At 49.5% G+C, this 15,727-nt stretch overlaps 1 protein-coding gene across 9 annotated transcripts in view; it reads left to right on the plus strand.

Annotated features, from left to right (window-relative positions):
- The window catches only part of PACSIN2 (protein kinase C and casein kinase substrate in neurons 2), a 147,638-nt gene that overhangs the window by 96,178 nt on the left and 35,733 nt on the right, over positions 1-15,727 (plus strand). For 8 of the 9 annotated variants that reach the window (XM_025398875.1, XM_025398879.1, XM_025398877.1 and 5 more), the window contains exon 2: positions 9,421-9,557. The exons of the other annotated variant lie outside the window; for it this stretch is intronic. In XM_025398875.1, the coding sequence (XP_025254660.1) occupies positions 9,498-9,557 (60 nt within the window). In that variant the 5' untranslated portion in view covers positions 9,421-9,497. The remainder of the gene's footprint in view (positions 1-9,420; positions 9,558-15,727) is intronic. 9 annotated transcript variants of the gene reach the window in all.

The raw sequence follows: 15,727 nt of genomic DNA on the forward strand, positions 1-15,727 counted from the left end.
CCACCTCCTGGGTTCAAACGATTCTCCTGCCTAAGCCTCCCGAGTAAGTGGAACTACAGGCACGTGCCACCACGCCCGGCTAACATTTTGTAGTTTTAGTAGAGACGGGGTTTTACCGTGTTAGCCAGGATGGTCTCTATCTCCTGACCTCATGATCTGCCTGCCTTGGCCTCCCAAAGTACTGGGATTACAGGCGTGAGCCACCGTGCCCGGCCCAAATACAGTTTTTAAAATGACCCTGGGCCAGACGCAGTGGATTACTTGAGCCCAGGAGTTCAAGACCAGCTTGGGAATATGACGAAACCCCGTCTCTACTGGAAATACAAAAATTAGCTGGGCATGGTAGCGTATGCCTGTGGTTCTAGCTACTGGGGAGGCCGAGGTGGGAGAATCACTTGAGCTGAGGAGGTTGAGGCTGCAGTGAGCTGTGATCATGCCACTGTACTTCAGCCTGGGTGACAGATTGAGACCCTGTCTCAAAAAAAAAAAAAAAAAAAAAAAGACCATGATAATTCATGATAATTAACCCTCACTCCTGCCACTCACAACTTTGCATTTCTCAACCCTGAGCTTAGTGTTCCTAAGGCCTTGTCTCCAGCACTGGCATTTTTAGGTGGTTTTCTTCTTCTCCCAGCGCACACCTGGCCGCTCTCTTCCAGCATGTCCTCCACCATGGGTGGCACGGCCTTTTTTCTGTGTTGTTACAGCTTCCACCTCGTAATTCAGCAGGTCTTTGGGAGGAAGGAGTAGGAGGTGTGTCTGCCTCCGTTGAATTTGTTTCTTTCCAAAAAAATGACACTATAATGGCAATGCTGTGATGTCATTATTTTGGGGAAGAAACAAATTCAGAGGAACTACATGGGAAACATATTTTCTCATCTGTTTTTGCCATTGTGATGGCAAAGAATCCAGAATAACTCAGCACACACCACCCCATCCTAAAGGTTTATTTCAAAATCACTTGTTGGAATTCGGATGGCATGCTTCTGGTTCATCTTGCAAGGCACCCAGGGTAGCCTGTGAGAGCGAGTTCAAGTCTGGAGTGTGTGCAGGAACAGTCTCCCTCATGTGTAGCCCTTGTTCGGAGTTCACAGAACTCATTCAGCTTTGAATTGCGGTATTGGAGCTCAGTTTCTTTTTTTCTTTTTTAGATTTTTTCTTATTTTTAATTTTTAAAGTTCTTTTAGAGACCAGGTCTCACTCTGTCACCCAGCCTGGAGTGCAGCAGTATGATTGTAGCTCACTGCAGCCTCCAGCTCCTGGGCTCAAGTGATCCTCCCACCTCAGCTTCCTGAGAAGCTGGGACTACAGGTGTGTACTACCACACCTGCTAATTTTTCTTTTCTTTTTTTTTAAATAGAGATGGGGGTCTCACTGTGTTGGCCAGGCTGGCCTCAAGTGATCCACCTGCTTTAGTCTTTCAAAGTGTTGAGATTTCCAGGCGTGAATCACCGTGCCTGGCTGAGCTCAGTTTTGTTTGTTTGTTTGTTTTTGTTTTTATTTTTTGAGACGGATTATCACTCTGTCGCCCAGGCTGGAGTGCAGTGGTGCGATCTTGGCTCACTGCAACCTCCACTTCCCGGGTTCAAGTGATTCTCCTGCCTCGGCCTCCTGAGTAGCTGAGATTACAGGTGCATGCTACCACACCCAGCTAATTTTTGTATTTTTAGTAGAGACACAGTTTCACCATGTTGGCCAGACTGGTCTTGAACTCCTGATCTCGTGATCCGCCTGCCTCGGCCTCCCAAAGTTCTGGAATTACAGGCATGAGCCACCACGCCCAGCCTGAGTTCAGTTTCTTTAGGAAGAAATAATTAGTCAACCACTGGGTGCCAGACAGTCTGAAATGTACAAAAGAAGTGCCAGATGAGTCCCTGTCCTTGGAAAGACCAGGGATGACTCATTTGTCTGTCACTTTGCACTTTCTCAAAATTATTTCACAGCTGTCACCCCTGAGCCTCTTAATGCCCTGGGAGGTAATGAGAGCCCCTGTTGTACTGCCTTACAGACGAGGACAGTGGCTCTCAGAGGGGACAAATAGCTGAATTACAGAGGTGGAGCTGAGACTCATTTTCAACTCAATATCACACTCTCTTCCCAGGAACTTTACCTTCCAGATGAGAAGCCCCCAATAAATTACTAAATACACATTTATATATTTTTTGCATTAATAAATTGATTTTCAAAGGTTCCAGCACTGTTTGGCATTAGAGAGCAGCTTGTCCCACACATGTGCACAGGTATGGTAAAGATCATTGTAGTGGGCTCAACCTGAAAGAATGAATGAAGCAGAGCCAGGAAACATGCCCTACCTGACCTCCTTTTGAAGAAACAATCGCTCTCAGTGTCCTCAGCTTACATATTTCTTCAGCTCAAAGGGTGCTGCAAGCAGATTCATTTTTATGGTTAAGGACGTATGTGTGTCAAAAAAAATTCTGAGTGGTACTTCCTGACAGGCCCAGCGCCTTTGGGGATGTGGTAGAGATCAGGATCAGTGCGGAAGCCCTAAGGCTCCAGCCTCCCTGGCAGGTGGTGGGACTCTGGATAATCCTGCTGCCCTTTCTTCTTTTCACTGCCAAAGATTGCTGGATTCTGGAAATGCCTGGTAGCTGGGCATGTGGTGTCTTGCTGGAGTTGGGCAGCATGGAGTCCGATGGTCTGGGCTGAGTCCCAGCCTAGCACTTACGAGCTGTGGGTCTGTGACCAGTGATTTGAATTATCTGTATCTTGGTTGCCTTTTCATCAAATGGAGACAATAATACATCTTTTGTAGGATTTTTGAGGTACAAAAATAATATATCTGAAGCTCACCTCACCCACCTGTTGGCGCTGAGAGGTACTGAGTAGCTGGTAGCTGCTTAGATGGTAGTTTATCCCACTTGACTCCCAGGTGGAGCAGCAGAACTGCATCCGGGTAAAGTAGTCTTGCTTGATTTGATGCAAACATGGCAGACTCCAGGCAAGAGAACTGTCTTTGGAGGATGAAATGCAGTCATTGAATAGGTTTTGAACACTGCATGGTGCCATGAGGCAGCTCTTCTAGCTCCTTGGACTCCCTGTGAGGTTGAGCATGGCTATTCTAGGCTGTGGCCTGTCTGCAGTGGGCCTGGTCTGCAGCTGGTTCCTACTCAGGATAGGGTCATGCCCACCGTAGCAACTGATATCTGCAAAGGACATTTTTACTTCACAAAACATTTTCACATCCTTCTCAGTTGACCCTCACCATGATTCTGCCAGGCAAGTGGGGGTAATACTGGTACAGTAAACATTATATTTAAATACTGTTGCCCTGGGACTGAGTGTTCTCATGCAACAAATGGCACCATTAAGGCATAAAAAGGTAGGGCATAGCCAGGCAGTGGCACGCACCCTGTAGTCCTAGCTACTTGGGAGGCTGAGGCAGGAGGATCCCTTGAGCCCAGGAGTTCCAGGCCAGCCTGGGCAACATAGTGAGATCCCATCTCTAAAAAGAAAAAGAAAAGGGCACAGAGCACCAATCAGTGAGGAAATGCAGATGAAACCACTGTGGCTTACTAACACCACCTGAAAGGCCAAGATTGACAGACTGTTCCTGGAAATAGGACTGTAGCGGTAGTTCGTCACGGCACAGGGCAGGCCAGTGCATGTTCACTTTTTTTGTTTGGTTGGTTTTTTTGAGATAGGGTCTTGCTCTGTTGCCCAGGCAGGAGTGCAGTGGCCCAGTAATAGCTCACTGCAGCCTTGACCTCCTGGGCTCAAGCAATCCTCTCGCCTCAGCCTCCCGAGTAGCTGGGACCACAGGTGCGTGCCACCATACTTGGCTAATTTTTTTTATTTTCTACTTTTTGTAGAGATGGGATCTCACTATGTTGCCCAGGCTAGTCTTGAGCTTCTGGGCTCAGGCATTCCACCTGCCTTGGCCTCTCAAAGTGCTGGGATTACAAGCGTGAGCCACCATGTCTGACCTATATTTAGTTTTTCATGTTGTATGTTCTAGAATATTTGAACTCAGCACTGAGGTGGTTAAGATCAGTGGTGAAGAGCATGACTGCTGTTGGCCTGCCTTTCTTAAGGTCTCAGCTCCTCTGCTTGGGCAAGTTCCTAACCCTTTCTGTGCCCCAGGTTCCTTGCTTTGACAGTGCCCATGGTGAAACCGCTACCCCATAGAGTTCTTAGGACTAAATGGAGTGCATGCATGTAGTGCATGGGGCACAGCATCTGGCACATGAGGAGTTGCCATAGGGGTGGGTATGACTGGCCTCTTTGTTGTTGAAGAAGGGAGGGCTGGTGGCAAGGTCACAGTGGTAGGTGGCAGCCTCACCAAAAGTGCTTTTCCCAGTAGAAACAATGACGGGAAAACAAAAATCAAATCCAGTCTCAGTCATCAACATTTCTCAGAACCTTTGGGTGGCTTGCTCTGGTGATTCTAAGAACAATGGCTATCACTTTTAGAGTGTCAGGTGTGTGCCAGGTGACTTAACGTCACTGCTGGACCTTCTCCGTGCCTGCGAGGAAATCGCCTTCTTACTGGGTTGAGAGGCTGCCTCTTGAGAGCTGCTGGTGTGTCCCTGCACATGGATGACGTTTGAAGTCATGGGAGTTCCACAGATCAGTGCTGGGAGGAATGGGAGGAGCCATAGAGCGAACTGCAAGGTGTGCAATGTGGTTGGGAGAGGAAAGGGAGGCTCATCAGGGTGAGAGCGGGGAGCCAGGAAAGTCCCACACGCTGAGGCTGGTGCGGGGCTCCATGGGAGGGACGAGGTGGTTGGACAGGGCCCCTGCTGCTCATGTCCCAGAGCAGGGGCAGGAGAGAGGGGACTTAGGAGTTGTCATTGAGAACTCAGCTCGGTGCCTGCGCTCAAGCCCCCCTCCCCACCCTCCACCCCCCAACAAGTTGTTGCTCTGTGAACATCAGAAATGAGTTCCCAGCTTGGCCACGGTTGTACTATCAGTTGGGTTTTCTTTTTGGTGCAGATTCTTGTCCCCCAGGTCCTCCCCTTTACCTGCATTCCTTGTGACTGTGGAGCTGAAGGAAGTAGCAAGGACACTTTGAAGCCCAGGGTGCAGACCAAGGACAATGCTCCCATTGAGGGAGGCCCTGCCATGGCCTGTGACCTGGGGGTACTGAAACCTTCATCTCATTTAACCTTCACTGGTTAAACGAGCTGGTAAAGCACAGCTCAGGAACTGGGGCTCAGAGAAATGACATGGCTTTCTGAGGTCACCCAGCTGGCCTGTGGTAGAGCTGGGATTTCCCGCCTTCCACCGTCCCAGGCCTTCTCCATGGGCACCTCATCTGCATTACCTCACTGACTCTTTGGGCAGGAGACTTTCATTTCTTCCCCTCACAGTCTCTGTCTCTTTGGGTTTTCTATACCTTGCCTCAGTGTCCCCTTAGGGCTTCAGATATCTTTGCTAGATTCTAACTGCACAGTTCAATGAGACCTTGTATAAGATGTGCTTAGAGGGTTCAGGTGAAAGTGTAGTTGATTATGAATTATTCCAGCTCAAGAACTGAAGTGGTGGTGCAGAGCTTCCTAAAGTCATTTCTATTGGGTCTGAAATGCCTTGTGCCATTTTATAAAAAGAGATGTGTCTTCCTAATTCTGTTTTACTTAATAAAGATGTATATAATCTTGGAGAATGTCTAAGTTGGGAGGTGACAGATTTGTGGCAGGGAGCAGCTGGCTGAGCATTAAGATGAACTCTAAGTAATGCACATGGGGATAGTTGAGCTGATGGCATCACAGATTGAGCTGTGGCCACAGAAGATGCCCGTGGGGTACGCTTGTCCCTCGTTGCACCTGAAGGCATTCTATAGGATGTCACTGTTGCTGCGTACAGCGCTGTGATGAGATCCCAGACAGATGGTCCCAGACAGAAGGAAAGTGAACAAGTATGGGCCTTTCCCAGCTCTGCCACCATGTGACCGGAGAATGTCCCTTTCCCTTGCTGGTTGTTCCTTGTTCCTTTTGGTCAGCTAAGAGCATATATCCTGTCTGATGCCCTTGGCAGACCCATGATCTTGGTTATATTACCTCTCTGCTCAGTGATTCAGGCTCTTACTCCTAAAGGCTGACCACTGTGCTGAGCCTCTCCTTGGCTCCTGGCACTTAAGTGGGCTCTTAAATCTTAGGCCCGGTGTGGTGGCTCATTCATGTAATCTCAGCAATTTGGGAGGCCAAGGCAGGAGGATCGCTTGAGCCCAGGAGTTTGAGACCAGCCTGGGCAACAGTGACATCCCAGTTTCCACACACAAATTTTTTTTTTTTAACTAGCTGGGTGTGGTAGCCCGTGCCTATAGTCCCAACTACTCAGGAGGGTGAGACGAGAGGATTGCTTGAGCCCATGAGTTCGAGGCTGCAGTGAGCTGTGATCATGCCACTGCACTCCAGCCTGGATGACAGACAAGACGCTTTGTCAGTCAGTCAACCAATCAGTCAGTCCGTCAATCAGTCTTGTGCAAAACTGCGTCAAGACCACAACTGCCTCCAGACAGAATCTGAATTCCTCTGCCCAAGTGGCTCAGGTGTCAAGCTGCCTCTCAGTCCGGAGCAGGGGCCTGCTCTTCACTGCAGCTTCTCCCATGGCTGGCCAGGCAGCCCAGCTGGCGGCTTGATTGGGCCACTTTGAGACTCACCTGAGCCCAAAGCCCTGCTATTCCCTGAGAAGCCTGGAGCAGAGACCAGCTGCTCTGGGTAGAAAAATTTCTGCTGCTGAAACATGGGGTGAGGCAACTCCAGGAGGACCCTGGCTAGTAGCATAGGAGTCCATAGAAAAAAGGCTCACACCTGTAATCCTAGCACTTTGGGAGGGCAAGGTGGGTGGATCACTTGAGGTCAGGAGTTTGAGACCGCCTGGCCAACATGGCGGAAACCCCATCTCTACTAAAAAATACAAAAATTAGCCAAGCATGGTGGCGCATGCCTGTAATCCCAGCTACTGGGGAGGCTGAGACACTAGAGTTGCTTGAACCTGGGAAGCAGAGGTGTCAGTGAGCTGAGATTGCACTACTGTACTCCAGCCTGGGCAACAGAGCCAGATTCCACCTCAAAAAAAGAAAGAAAAAATTGCTGTGAGAGGTGGCATCAGGGCCCAGGCCAAGTGGCCTGTCCAGCCTTTGTGAATCCTAGTGGTTCAAATGACACACTGCCCCTACGATTATGGAGCAGAGCCCCAACCAGCGTGGGAGAACCCCTTGCTGGAGTTCTCTCCATGAGAGCCTGGTTAGGATCGTGCACGCATCTTAGTCCTGCAGCTGTCTCCTCACAGCGGCAATGTCTTTGTAGGACTTGGCTTTGAAGTACCGTTATCTGTTGCGGACTTTGTCTCTGTTGCTACACAGCAGTGTTTTACCTTTAGGAGCTCTGCAATCCACCAGATTAAGCCCTTTTAATTAGTGATCCAATTGTAGGTTATGGGAAGCCTGATTTACTTAACTTTGAGATTGTTTTTGGAAAACATCTGGATGTCATGGAGAGAATATTACCTTAGCAAGCAGGCAGAGCTGGTGTCGAATACTAGTCTCCACCACCCATTACTTGGACAACCGTGGACAAATTACTGAACATCAATTTTCTTGACTTTAAAATAGAGACAGAAGTAATGATAGTAATGATAATTACTATATAATAATAATAGTGGCAACAATTCATTATTTACTATGTTCATAGCACTTACTAAGGGTATATAACGGTACTTAGTGAGGTTGTAGCACTTACTAAGGGCCAAGTATTGTTTTAAGCTCTTGTGTGTATTTGACTCACAGCAATTCTCTATTGTAGGTTCCATTATTGTCTCTTTTTTTTTTTGAGATGGAGTTTTGCTCTTGTTGCCCAGGCTGGAGTGCAATGGCATGATCTCGGCTCACTGCAACCTCCACCTCCTGGGTTCAAGCGATTCTCCTGCCTCAGCCTCCCTAGTAGCTGGGATTACAGGCATGTGCCACCACGCTTAGCTAATTTTATATTTTTAGTAGAGAGAGGATTTCTCTGTCTTGGTCAGGCTGGCCTCGAACTCCTGACCTCAGGTGATCTGCACGCCTTGGCCTCCCAAAGTGCTGGGATTACAGGCGTGACTGCGCCCAGCTGTTGTCTCTCTTTTACAGATAAGGCACGTGAGGCACAGAGAGGGTAGGTAACTTGCTCACTGTTGCCCAGCTCATAAGTAATGCGTCTGGAATTCAAGCCTAGGCAGCCTGACTCTGGATTCTGTGTTTCTTTTTTTTTTTTTTTTTTTGAGACGGAGTCTTGCTCTGTAGCCCAGGCTGGAGTGCAGTGGCCGGATCTCAGCTCACTGCAAGCTCCGCCTCCCGGGTTTGCGCCATTCTCCTGCCTCAGCCTCCGGAGTAGCTCGGACTACAGGCGCCCGCCACCTCGCCCGGCTAGTTTTTTGTATTTTTAGTAGAGACGGGGTTTCACTGTGTTAGCCAGGATGGTCTCGATCTCCTGACCTCGTGATCCGCCCGTCTCGGCCTCCCAAAGTGCTGGGATTACAGGCTTGAGCCACCGCGCCCGGCCTGGATTCTGTGTTTCTTACTACAATTCCAGGTTGTCTCACAGAGAATCATGAAGAGTCATGTGATAACATATGGAACAGGACCTAGAACAAAGTCTTGCACGTTGTTGGTGCTCAAAACAAGTTGGCCACTCTGTCTCACCCCTTCCTGTTGCTAAGCTAAGGCTTTGGACTGTTGTCTGTGGCAGTGAGGAAGGTCTCAGATCTCTGGCTGTGTGTTCTGAACACAGGGTAAGGTAAAGAAAGATGGGGTCACCTTTTTACCAAAAAGTCAGACAGTTTCATCTTGGCTGTGGACAGGTCATCACACTAGCAAGGTGTGGTTTGTGCTTATGGGAGTCTTTCAGTTTCTTCCCTCCAGCAGGGGAAATAATTGCCACCTTTACCCTTGCCTAGATTGTAGATTGCTGAATCTGTTTCTCAGAAGTGATCCATTTAGCTTTCCAGCTGAGCCACACACAGTGTCAGAATAAACTGGTCTGAATTTGGGGCTTCAGTGGCTGAGTCAGTAAAGGTGGAGTTGAGTGGGGACGGTGCTCAACACAAGTGGAATGTGGTAGACACTCTGGAGAGGGGAGTCGGGTGTCACAGGTGGGATGGCCTCCACTCATGTTTTATCCCAGGTCCTAGCCCTACCAGTTAGGTAGAGTAGGCCGGGATGGGCTAGCCCAAAGATCCAGGGGCTCTGCCTGATTTTACGCACAGGCACCCCCTGCCCCCATCACCCACCATGCACACACAGACATACACATATCCGCCCAGAGTTGGTTAGAGTCTACTGGCTTTCTCCCACCTAAAGGAAATATTATAGACCACCCGGTACTGAAGGCAGTGATTAGAAATGGGAAGTTGTGAAATAGAGATGACTTGTTTCTTTACCTTGGGCATTTAAAAACCACTATGATATATGTTTTTCGTTCATAGGTTTGTCTACAGATTTTGAGCATCCGAAGTTGATCCCTGACTAAGTATACTTTGCTGCTCCCTCAGCCTTTGAAGAAATGTCTGTCACGTATGATGACTCCGTTGGAGTAGAAGTGTCCAGCGACAGCTTCTGGGAGGTAATGTACCTGCTTTCTTCCAGTGAATGAAGTGGCCAGGCCAACAGTGTCTGGCAGGCCCTTTGGTTTTTTTGGTGGAGGTTGGGAAATGAGGTGAACATACCCCAAAACCAGCCAGGGATTTGTAGTCAGACCTAGATAGTAGCAGAAAAGGTGTGGACACTTGTTCTTAGGCAGTTCAGGTATGCCTTAGCCATCATCGAAGGCAGTAAACTTACCTTGCTAGGAAAGTCTGATACTTAAAGAGATTAAGGGTGTTTATGAAAGGTCTTGGCAATCACCTTCCTTTTTATGTTTGCCATGATGTGGGTGGGAGAGACAGATGCTAATTGCTCAGCTTATCCTATGAGGCACTTTACTGTTGAGTTTTATGTAGAAACACGGAGGGCTGTGATTTGACATCACGCTGGACAGCACAGGCAAGTGGCCAGAGGCCCAAACGCCTTCAAACTTGTTTGAGCATCTGCTGCCAGTTTGTACCTGTGAGTGGCTCTCTTCCTGATTAGATTATTTTGTGTTTTTTTTGTGGGGGCGGAGGGCATTGTTCCTGAGTCCCACTTACTTTTCCTGCCTGCTAGTTAATGGAAAGTCCATCTTTTTTTTTTTTTTTTTTTAAACAGTTGAGGTCTTGAGAGCGCAGGCTGGAGTGCAGTGGCACCATCATGGCTCACTGAAGCCTTGATCTCCTGGGCTCAAGCCATCCTCCCACCTCAGCCTAGTGAACAGCTGGGACTATAGGAGGTCAATTTTTGGTCTAATTTTGTCTATGTGGCAAAATCCCTGGAGCTTTCCTGGCCTTCACGGAAAGAGGCTTTGCATGGCTGGGAGCGGTGGCTCACGCCTGTAATCCCAGCACTTTGGGAGGCCGAGGCGGGTAGATCATGAGGTCAGGAGTTCAAGATCAGCCTGGCCAACATGGTGAAACCCCATCTCTACTAAAATACAAAAAATTAGCCGGGCGTGGTGGCAGGCACCTGTAACCCCAGCTATTTGGGAGGCTGAGGCAGGGGAATTGCTTGAACCCAGAAGGCGGAGGTTGCAGTGAGCCAAGACTGCGCCACTGCACTCCAGCCTGGGCAACAGGGCAAGACTCGGTCTCAAAAAAAAAAAGAAAGAAAAGGAGGCTTTGCAGTTAGAAAACTCTGAGCTCTGATTCCAGCTGTGCTGATGCTGGCTGTGTGACTTTGGGCAAGTTGCTCAACTGATCTGAGCCTTGCGATCTTCATCTGTGAAGTGGGGGATACTGTTGGCCTCTAAGGAGGGCTGCCAGGACAAGATAAGAACATGGATGGCAGCACCCACGTGGATGCTTCTGTGACACAGGAGGCTCCAGTAGTAGAAGAGATGAGGGTGATGCCCTGGTGTTTGCTGGGGACTAGCATGAAGTCATTTTATAAACAAATGATCAGTGATAGATACTGTGACATAGACAAGTGATCACAGTTGCCCAAGTTTAAAAAAAGATGGACAAGAAGCTCAAAATTCTGTCAACACATTTTTCCCCTATGTATTGGACAAAAGATCATCGACTTTTAGCCAAATACCTTTGTTAAAATTATGTGTTAACTGAGTACCTACAGTGTGCTAGGCAAGGGATGTGGCAGACCAAGTCCCTGCCCTCCAGGAGCTGGCTTCTGCCACAGCAGAAGTAAATGTGGAAAGGCACAGAGCATGCAGGCCCTCTCTGCTGCCACCCCTTGGCTGGTGGCATCCTTCTGGAGGGGTGAGGGGGGCACCCAGCTCAAATTTCAGCAGCTGGAGAGGCATATCTGCCTGGGAAATATTTCACTTAAGACACCAAGAGTGACAGTCAAACAGGTCGCCAGCCCCATGTCACAGCATGCCAGGAGGTTGGCCGTGAAACTAGATGAAGCTGTGTCAGAACCAGTAGTTACAAGACGTGGTTTGGAGGTGCCCCTGGAACAGTGCTAGAATTCAGGACTGCCTCTGCCCCCACCTGCAGGTACAGGTTCTAGTAGTCAGGTCCCACTGGCTGGCCCCCCCCAGAGAAGCTGTGGCCTCGTTAGTGCAGGAGCACTCATGGAGCCAGCAGCAGCTGTGCAGAGCCTTCCTGTGAGCTCGCTGGCCTTCAGAAGTGCAGGCCCTTGTTCTCAACACTGAACCAAAACTATGGATAGAAACCTTTCCAGTTATGGGGAGCTTCTTTTTTGTAACTGTAGTGACATTGCTGGCTGGCATCAATCATTCCCTGCCTTGAGCTTGGTGATGGTGCACACAGGACAAGCACACTCAAAAGGCCCTTCCTTGTGAGGGATAGGTGGGGAGAGGCAATGGGGACAGGTGAAGACATTGCTTTGGAACCAGGAGGTCTGGGTTTGACTGCTGGCCTGATCACTTACTTCCTGTGTATGGCTTTGGGCAAGTTACTGATTTTTTTTTTGCCTTCATTTCCCAATCTATAAGATGGGGGTAATAACGGTACCTACATCCTAGTATTGTAAGGGTTAAAAGAATGAATAAACGTTAAGTGTTTTAGGGCGTCAGGGCAAGGCTGGTGGGGGCCCTTCCCTCTGACATGGGAACTGAGGGAGTCGGTGCACACAGTCAGTGTCTGTTCCTGTGGTGCCCTTGGTGGCATTGTCTTCGTTACCACTTGGTGGCAGAAACTGCTGGGAAAAGAGCTAAACTGTAGCTGAATATAGTGCTATTACAGAAGTCTTCAGCTGCTTGTTAAAAACATTTAGGTGAATGTTGCCAGTGTATATTGTCAGCATATATTATATCAAGTAGCTTTAACAAGCCCAGTAATTAAGCTCTTATGCTCCCTGTTAAATTCTCAACCGCAATAATGTCAGTAGTCAAGAACATCTCCTTTTGCCTGAAAACGCTCAGACGGGCTCTGCTCAGCTTGTGATGCTGTCCCTGAAATTACTCTTCAGCCACTGTCAGCCCCACAGTGCTGTGGTCGTCCGCCTCCTCCATGATGGATGTTTGCTGAGTGGCGGAGCGACTGCTCAGTGGTGGCCTGCTGGGATCTGAGAGACTCAGGGGCACCCTGCCAACTGCACATCTTCCCAGGCAGATGGCAAGTTCCTCTTTCCCATGGAAGGACACTTTTCCAAAGAAAGCCTTGTGGTCTTGAGGTGAAAAAGTTTTTTGTGTTTAATTTTACTCCTTCCCACCAAAAGGTGTTAACTGGAATATGTCACTCCAGAGCCATCTTCTGTGTGGCCCTGTCCTTCAGGAGCCTTTGGCTGTGACATTTACAAGGAATAAGGTAGACACTAGGCAGTTCATCATGCCAGGTGCTGTATGATTTGCTGGGGTTGCCATGGGGGAAGGAGCAGGAAAGGCAGCATGGGCCAGGGACATTGCTGCACTCGGATGCTTACTAGACAAGTGAAGGAACCCATACTGACCTGTGGGAGGAGAGGTTACCCACAGGGACATGATGCTAAATAGAGCTATTTAATGCGTATTTGGAAGGAGTACCTCCTGCATTCCCCAACCCTGTAGATATAGGGGGAAAAAAAAGAGGAAGAGAGGAGAGGGGATCCAGTTCCCACAAAGAAGATGCTTACGGAGTATGAGAACAGGAGGGACCACCCCAAGCTCTGCCTCTCAGTGACATGGTCTCCTGGGCAGCGAGGAGGCCTGTGGCTGAGTAGGGTTGGGCCAAGAATTGGAAACAAGTAGAGGGGATGGCATTCCAGGTTGGAACCAAGTCTGGAGCCTGAATGAGTGTGGTCTTACAGAGTGCTGAGGACCTTGACCTTTTTGGTGCTAAGGGCCAGTTTTGGAGCAAGATGGGAAGTCGTGTGGGATTACAGTGGCAGGGCCAGGTGGAGGCAGTTCCCCAGGTGGGTCGCTCCCTCAGCAAGTCAGAGCCTGGTCTGGTCTGCCCACAGGTTTCACAGCAGGGTATGGAAGCTTGGCTGCTTCTGGCAAGTTTTCCTGACTTCTTGCAGGAGCCCAGGGGCCCTCCTCCTGCCTCTCCGCTTCTGGGCACTGCTTCCAGGCCTTCTCTTTGGTTCTAGGAGCTGGTGTACAAAGGGCCTAGGCTGTGGGCCATGGGACTTTTCAAGTGTCACCGGTGCTTCCTGGCCTCCCTTGCCTTCAGTGGGCTCTGGGAACAGGATGACAGGTCTGTCCCCAGCAGGGCTGAGAGCCGCTGCCTGCATCTCTGAGGGCTCCTTGGGGGCCAGGCTAGGAGGGCAGACGCCACTTATTTTAGGAACTGGAGCCTGAGTCTGCCTGAACAAAAGCTCCCCAGAGACGGGATTTCTGCACAGCTGTCAGCTGGCCGTGCATTTAGAGCTCAGATCTCCTGGATGAAGCCAGACTGGGTCTGACCTCTCTGCACTATCTTATGGGCACAAAGAGCCCCTGAGAAGAATATTTGGGGAGATGAAGAGAACGTAAGTATCTTGTGTCAAATATTCTGGGAATGTTAGCCCCGAAGAGTTGGCACGTTACTCAACATTTACCGTTCCCTGCCAGGAAGGCGCTCCCGGTAGGTTGTTTGTAACTCGCTCTCAGTCGGGCTGGTTTCTCTCAGACTCTAGCACTGCAGGACAGCTCATCGTGTGATAACACCTTCATCTTCGTTGTCCATGTGGAGCGATACTTTCCCCATCCTTCCATACCAATTTTATAGGACACATATTTAGAAGCTGCCATGACCCAGGCCCTGGGCTAAGTCCTGGGCACCCTAAATGAGAGCACAGCCTCGGGCCTCCTAGAGCCAGAGCAGTAAGGAGGCGGCTGAGCAGTGCCCTGAGCGCAAGCACGAAGTGAGCGATCGACAATACCACCTCGTGCTCAGCAGCAGTGACCGGCTCTGTCTGTTGTCCAGCCGCCTCCACACGCCGACCCCGACGGACTTTTCCCTGAGGTGGCCTGCCTATGTCAGCCCTGCGGGAGCGGTGTGCCCACAGCCACGGGCTCCTCGGGACAGGGTGTGCATCAGCTTAATTATCACCCCACCATGCTCAGACATGGCTCCTAGAAGGTTAGTGATCCACTAAACTTTAGTTTCACTAAAGTTTCTAAAAATTACCATTTGGCCGGGCACGGTGGCTCAAGCCTGTAATCCCAGCACTTTGGGAGGCCGAGACGGGCGGATCACGAGGTCAGGAGATCGAGACCCTCCTGGCTAACACGGTGAAACCCTGTCTCTACTAAAAAATACAAAAAACTAGCCGGGCGAGGTGGCGGGCGCCTGTAATCCCAGCTACTTGGGAGGCTGAGGCAGGAGAATGGCACAAACCCGGGAGGCGGAGCTTGCAGTGAGCTGAGATCCGGCCGCTGCACTCCAGCCTGGGCGACAGAGCCAGACTCCGTCTCAAAAAAAAAAAAAAAAAAAAAGACAAAAAATTACCATTAATTCTTTTTTTTCACCGAACTGGTATCTGCTGAACCATGAGCAAGGATTAAGGCATCAACTCCTCAGTCTCCACCCCACTGCTAGGTAGCCCATCGAGAAAAGCAGATTGGACAGCTCCCTGCCCTGCTGGGAAGCTTCAGTTTTCTGCATCACCTTCCAAATAGAAGCATACTCTTTCGCATGGCCAAGACATGAGCATGTGTTGACAGCCAGCTGGACTCACTGGCTCTTCCTGAGAAGCTCTGCCCTGGGCTGTAGCCAAGCTGAGCGACCTCAGGCTCCCATCCACAGAGATCTGTGACCTGCCTGGTGTGGCCCCTGACCGCTCTGGGCAGGCTTGGGCAGTCTTCCCATGTGCTCTCCAGCATTTCCCAGGCTGTAACATGGCATTGCTAATTTCCTGCTTCCAGGATGGTTGTAAGAATTACAGAGAACACCCACCAAGAGGCTAGAATTGTGTGTGATACTTTTTTTCTCTTTTGGCAAAAACTTTTTTTCCTACCCCGATGTTACACACAAAATGTAGACATGGTGTATATTGCATAATCTTCGTTTAAGGCTATCCTTATTTTGGGGAGAGTTGCGTTTCTGATGGCATTTGGCGATTCTGGGATTTCTGAACGGGCTGCTGCAGCCCGCTCTTCAGAGCACTGTATACCTACCTTTTTCAGGAATGAGTTGTATTGACGTGAATTTCTTCTAAGCCCGTGAGAAAATAGTTTTCCTAAGATCCTGCCCTTCTTAGGTGGGTGACCCTCCCCCTGAGCTATAGTGGACATTCCCATTATAGTTCAGATAGACCTTGTTGTCCTATGGGGCAGAT

This window comes from Theropithecus gelada, chromosome 10 (genome assembly GCF_003255815.1).
Source record: "Theropithecus gelada isolate Dixy chromosome 10, Tgel_1.0, whole genome shotgun sequence".
In the NCBI taxonomy this organism is placed as follows: Eukaryota; Metazoa; Chordata; class Mammalia; order Primates; family Cercopithecidae; genus Theropithecus; species Theropithecus gelada.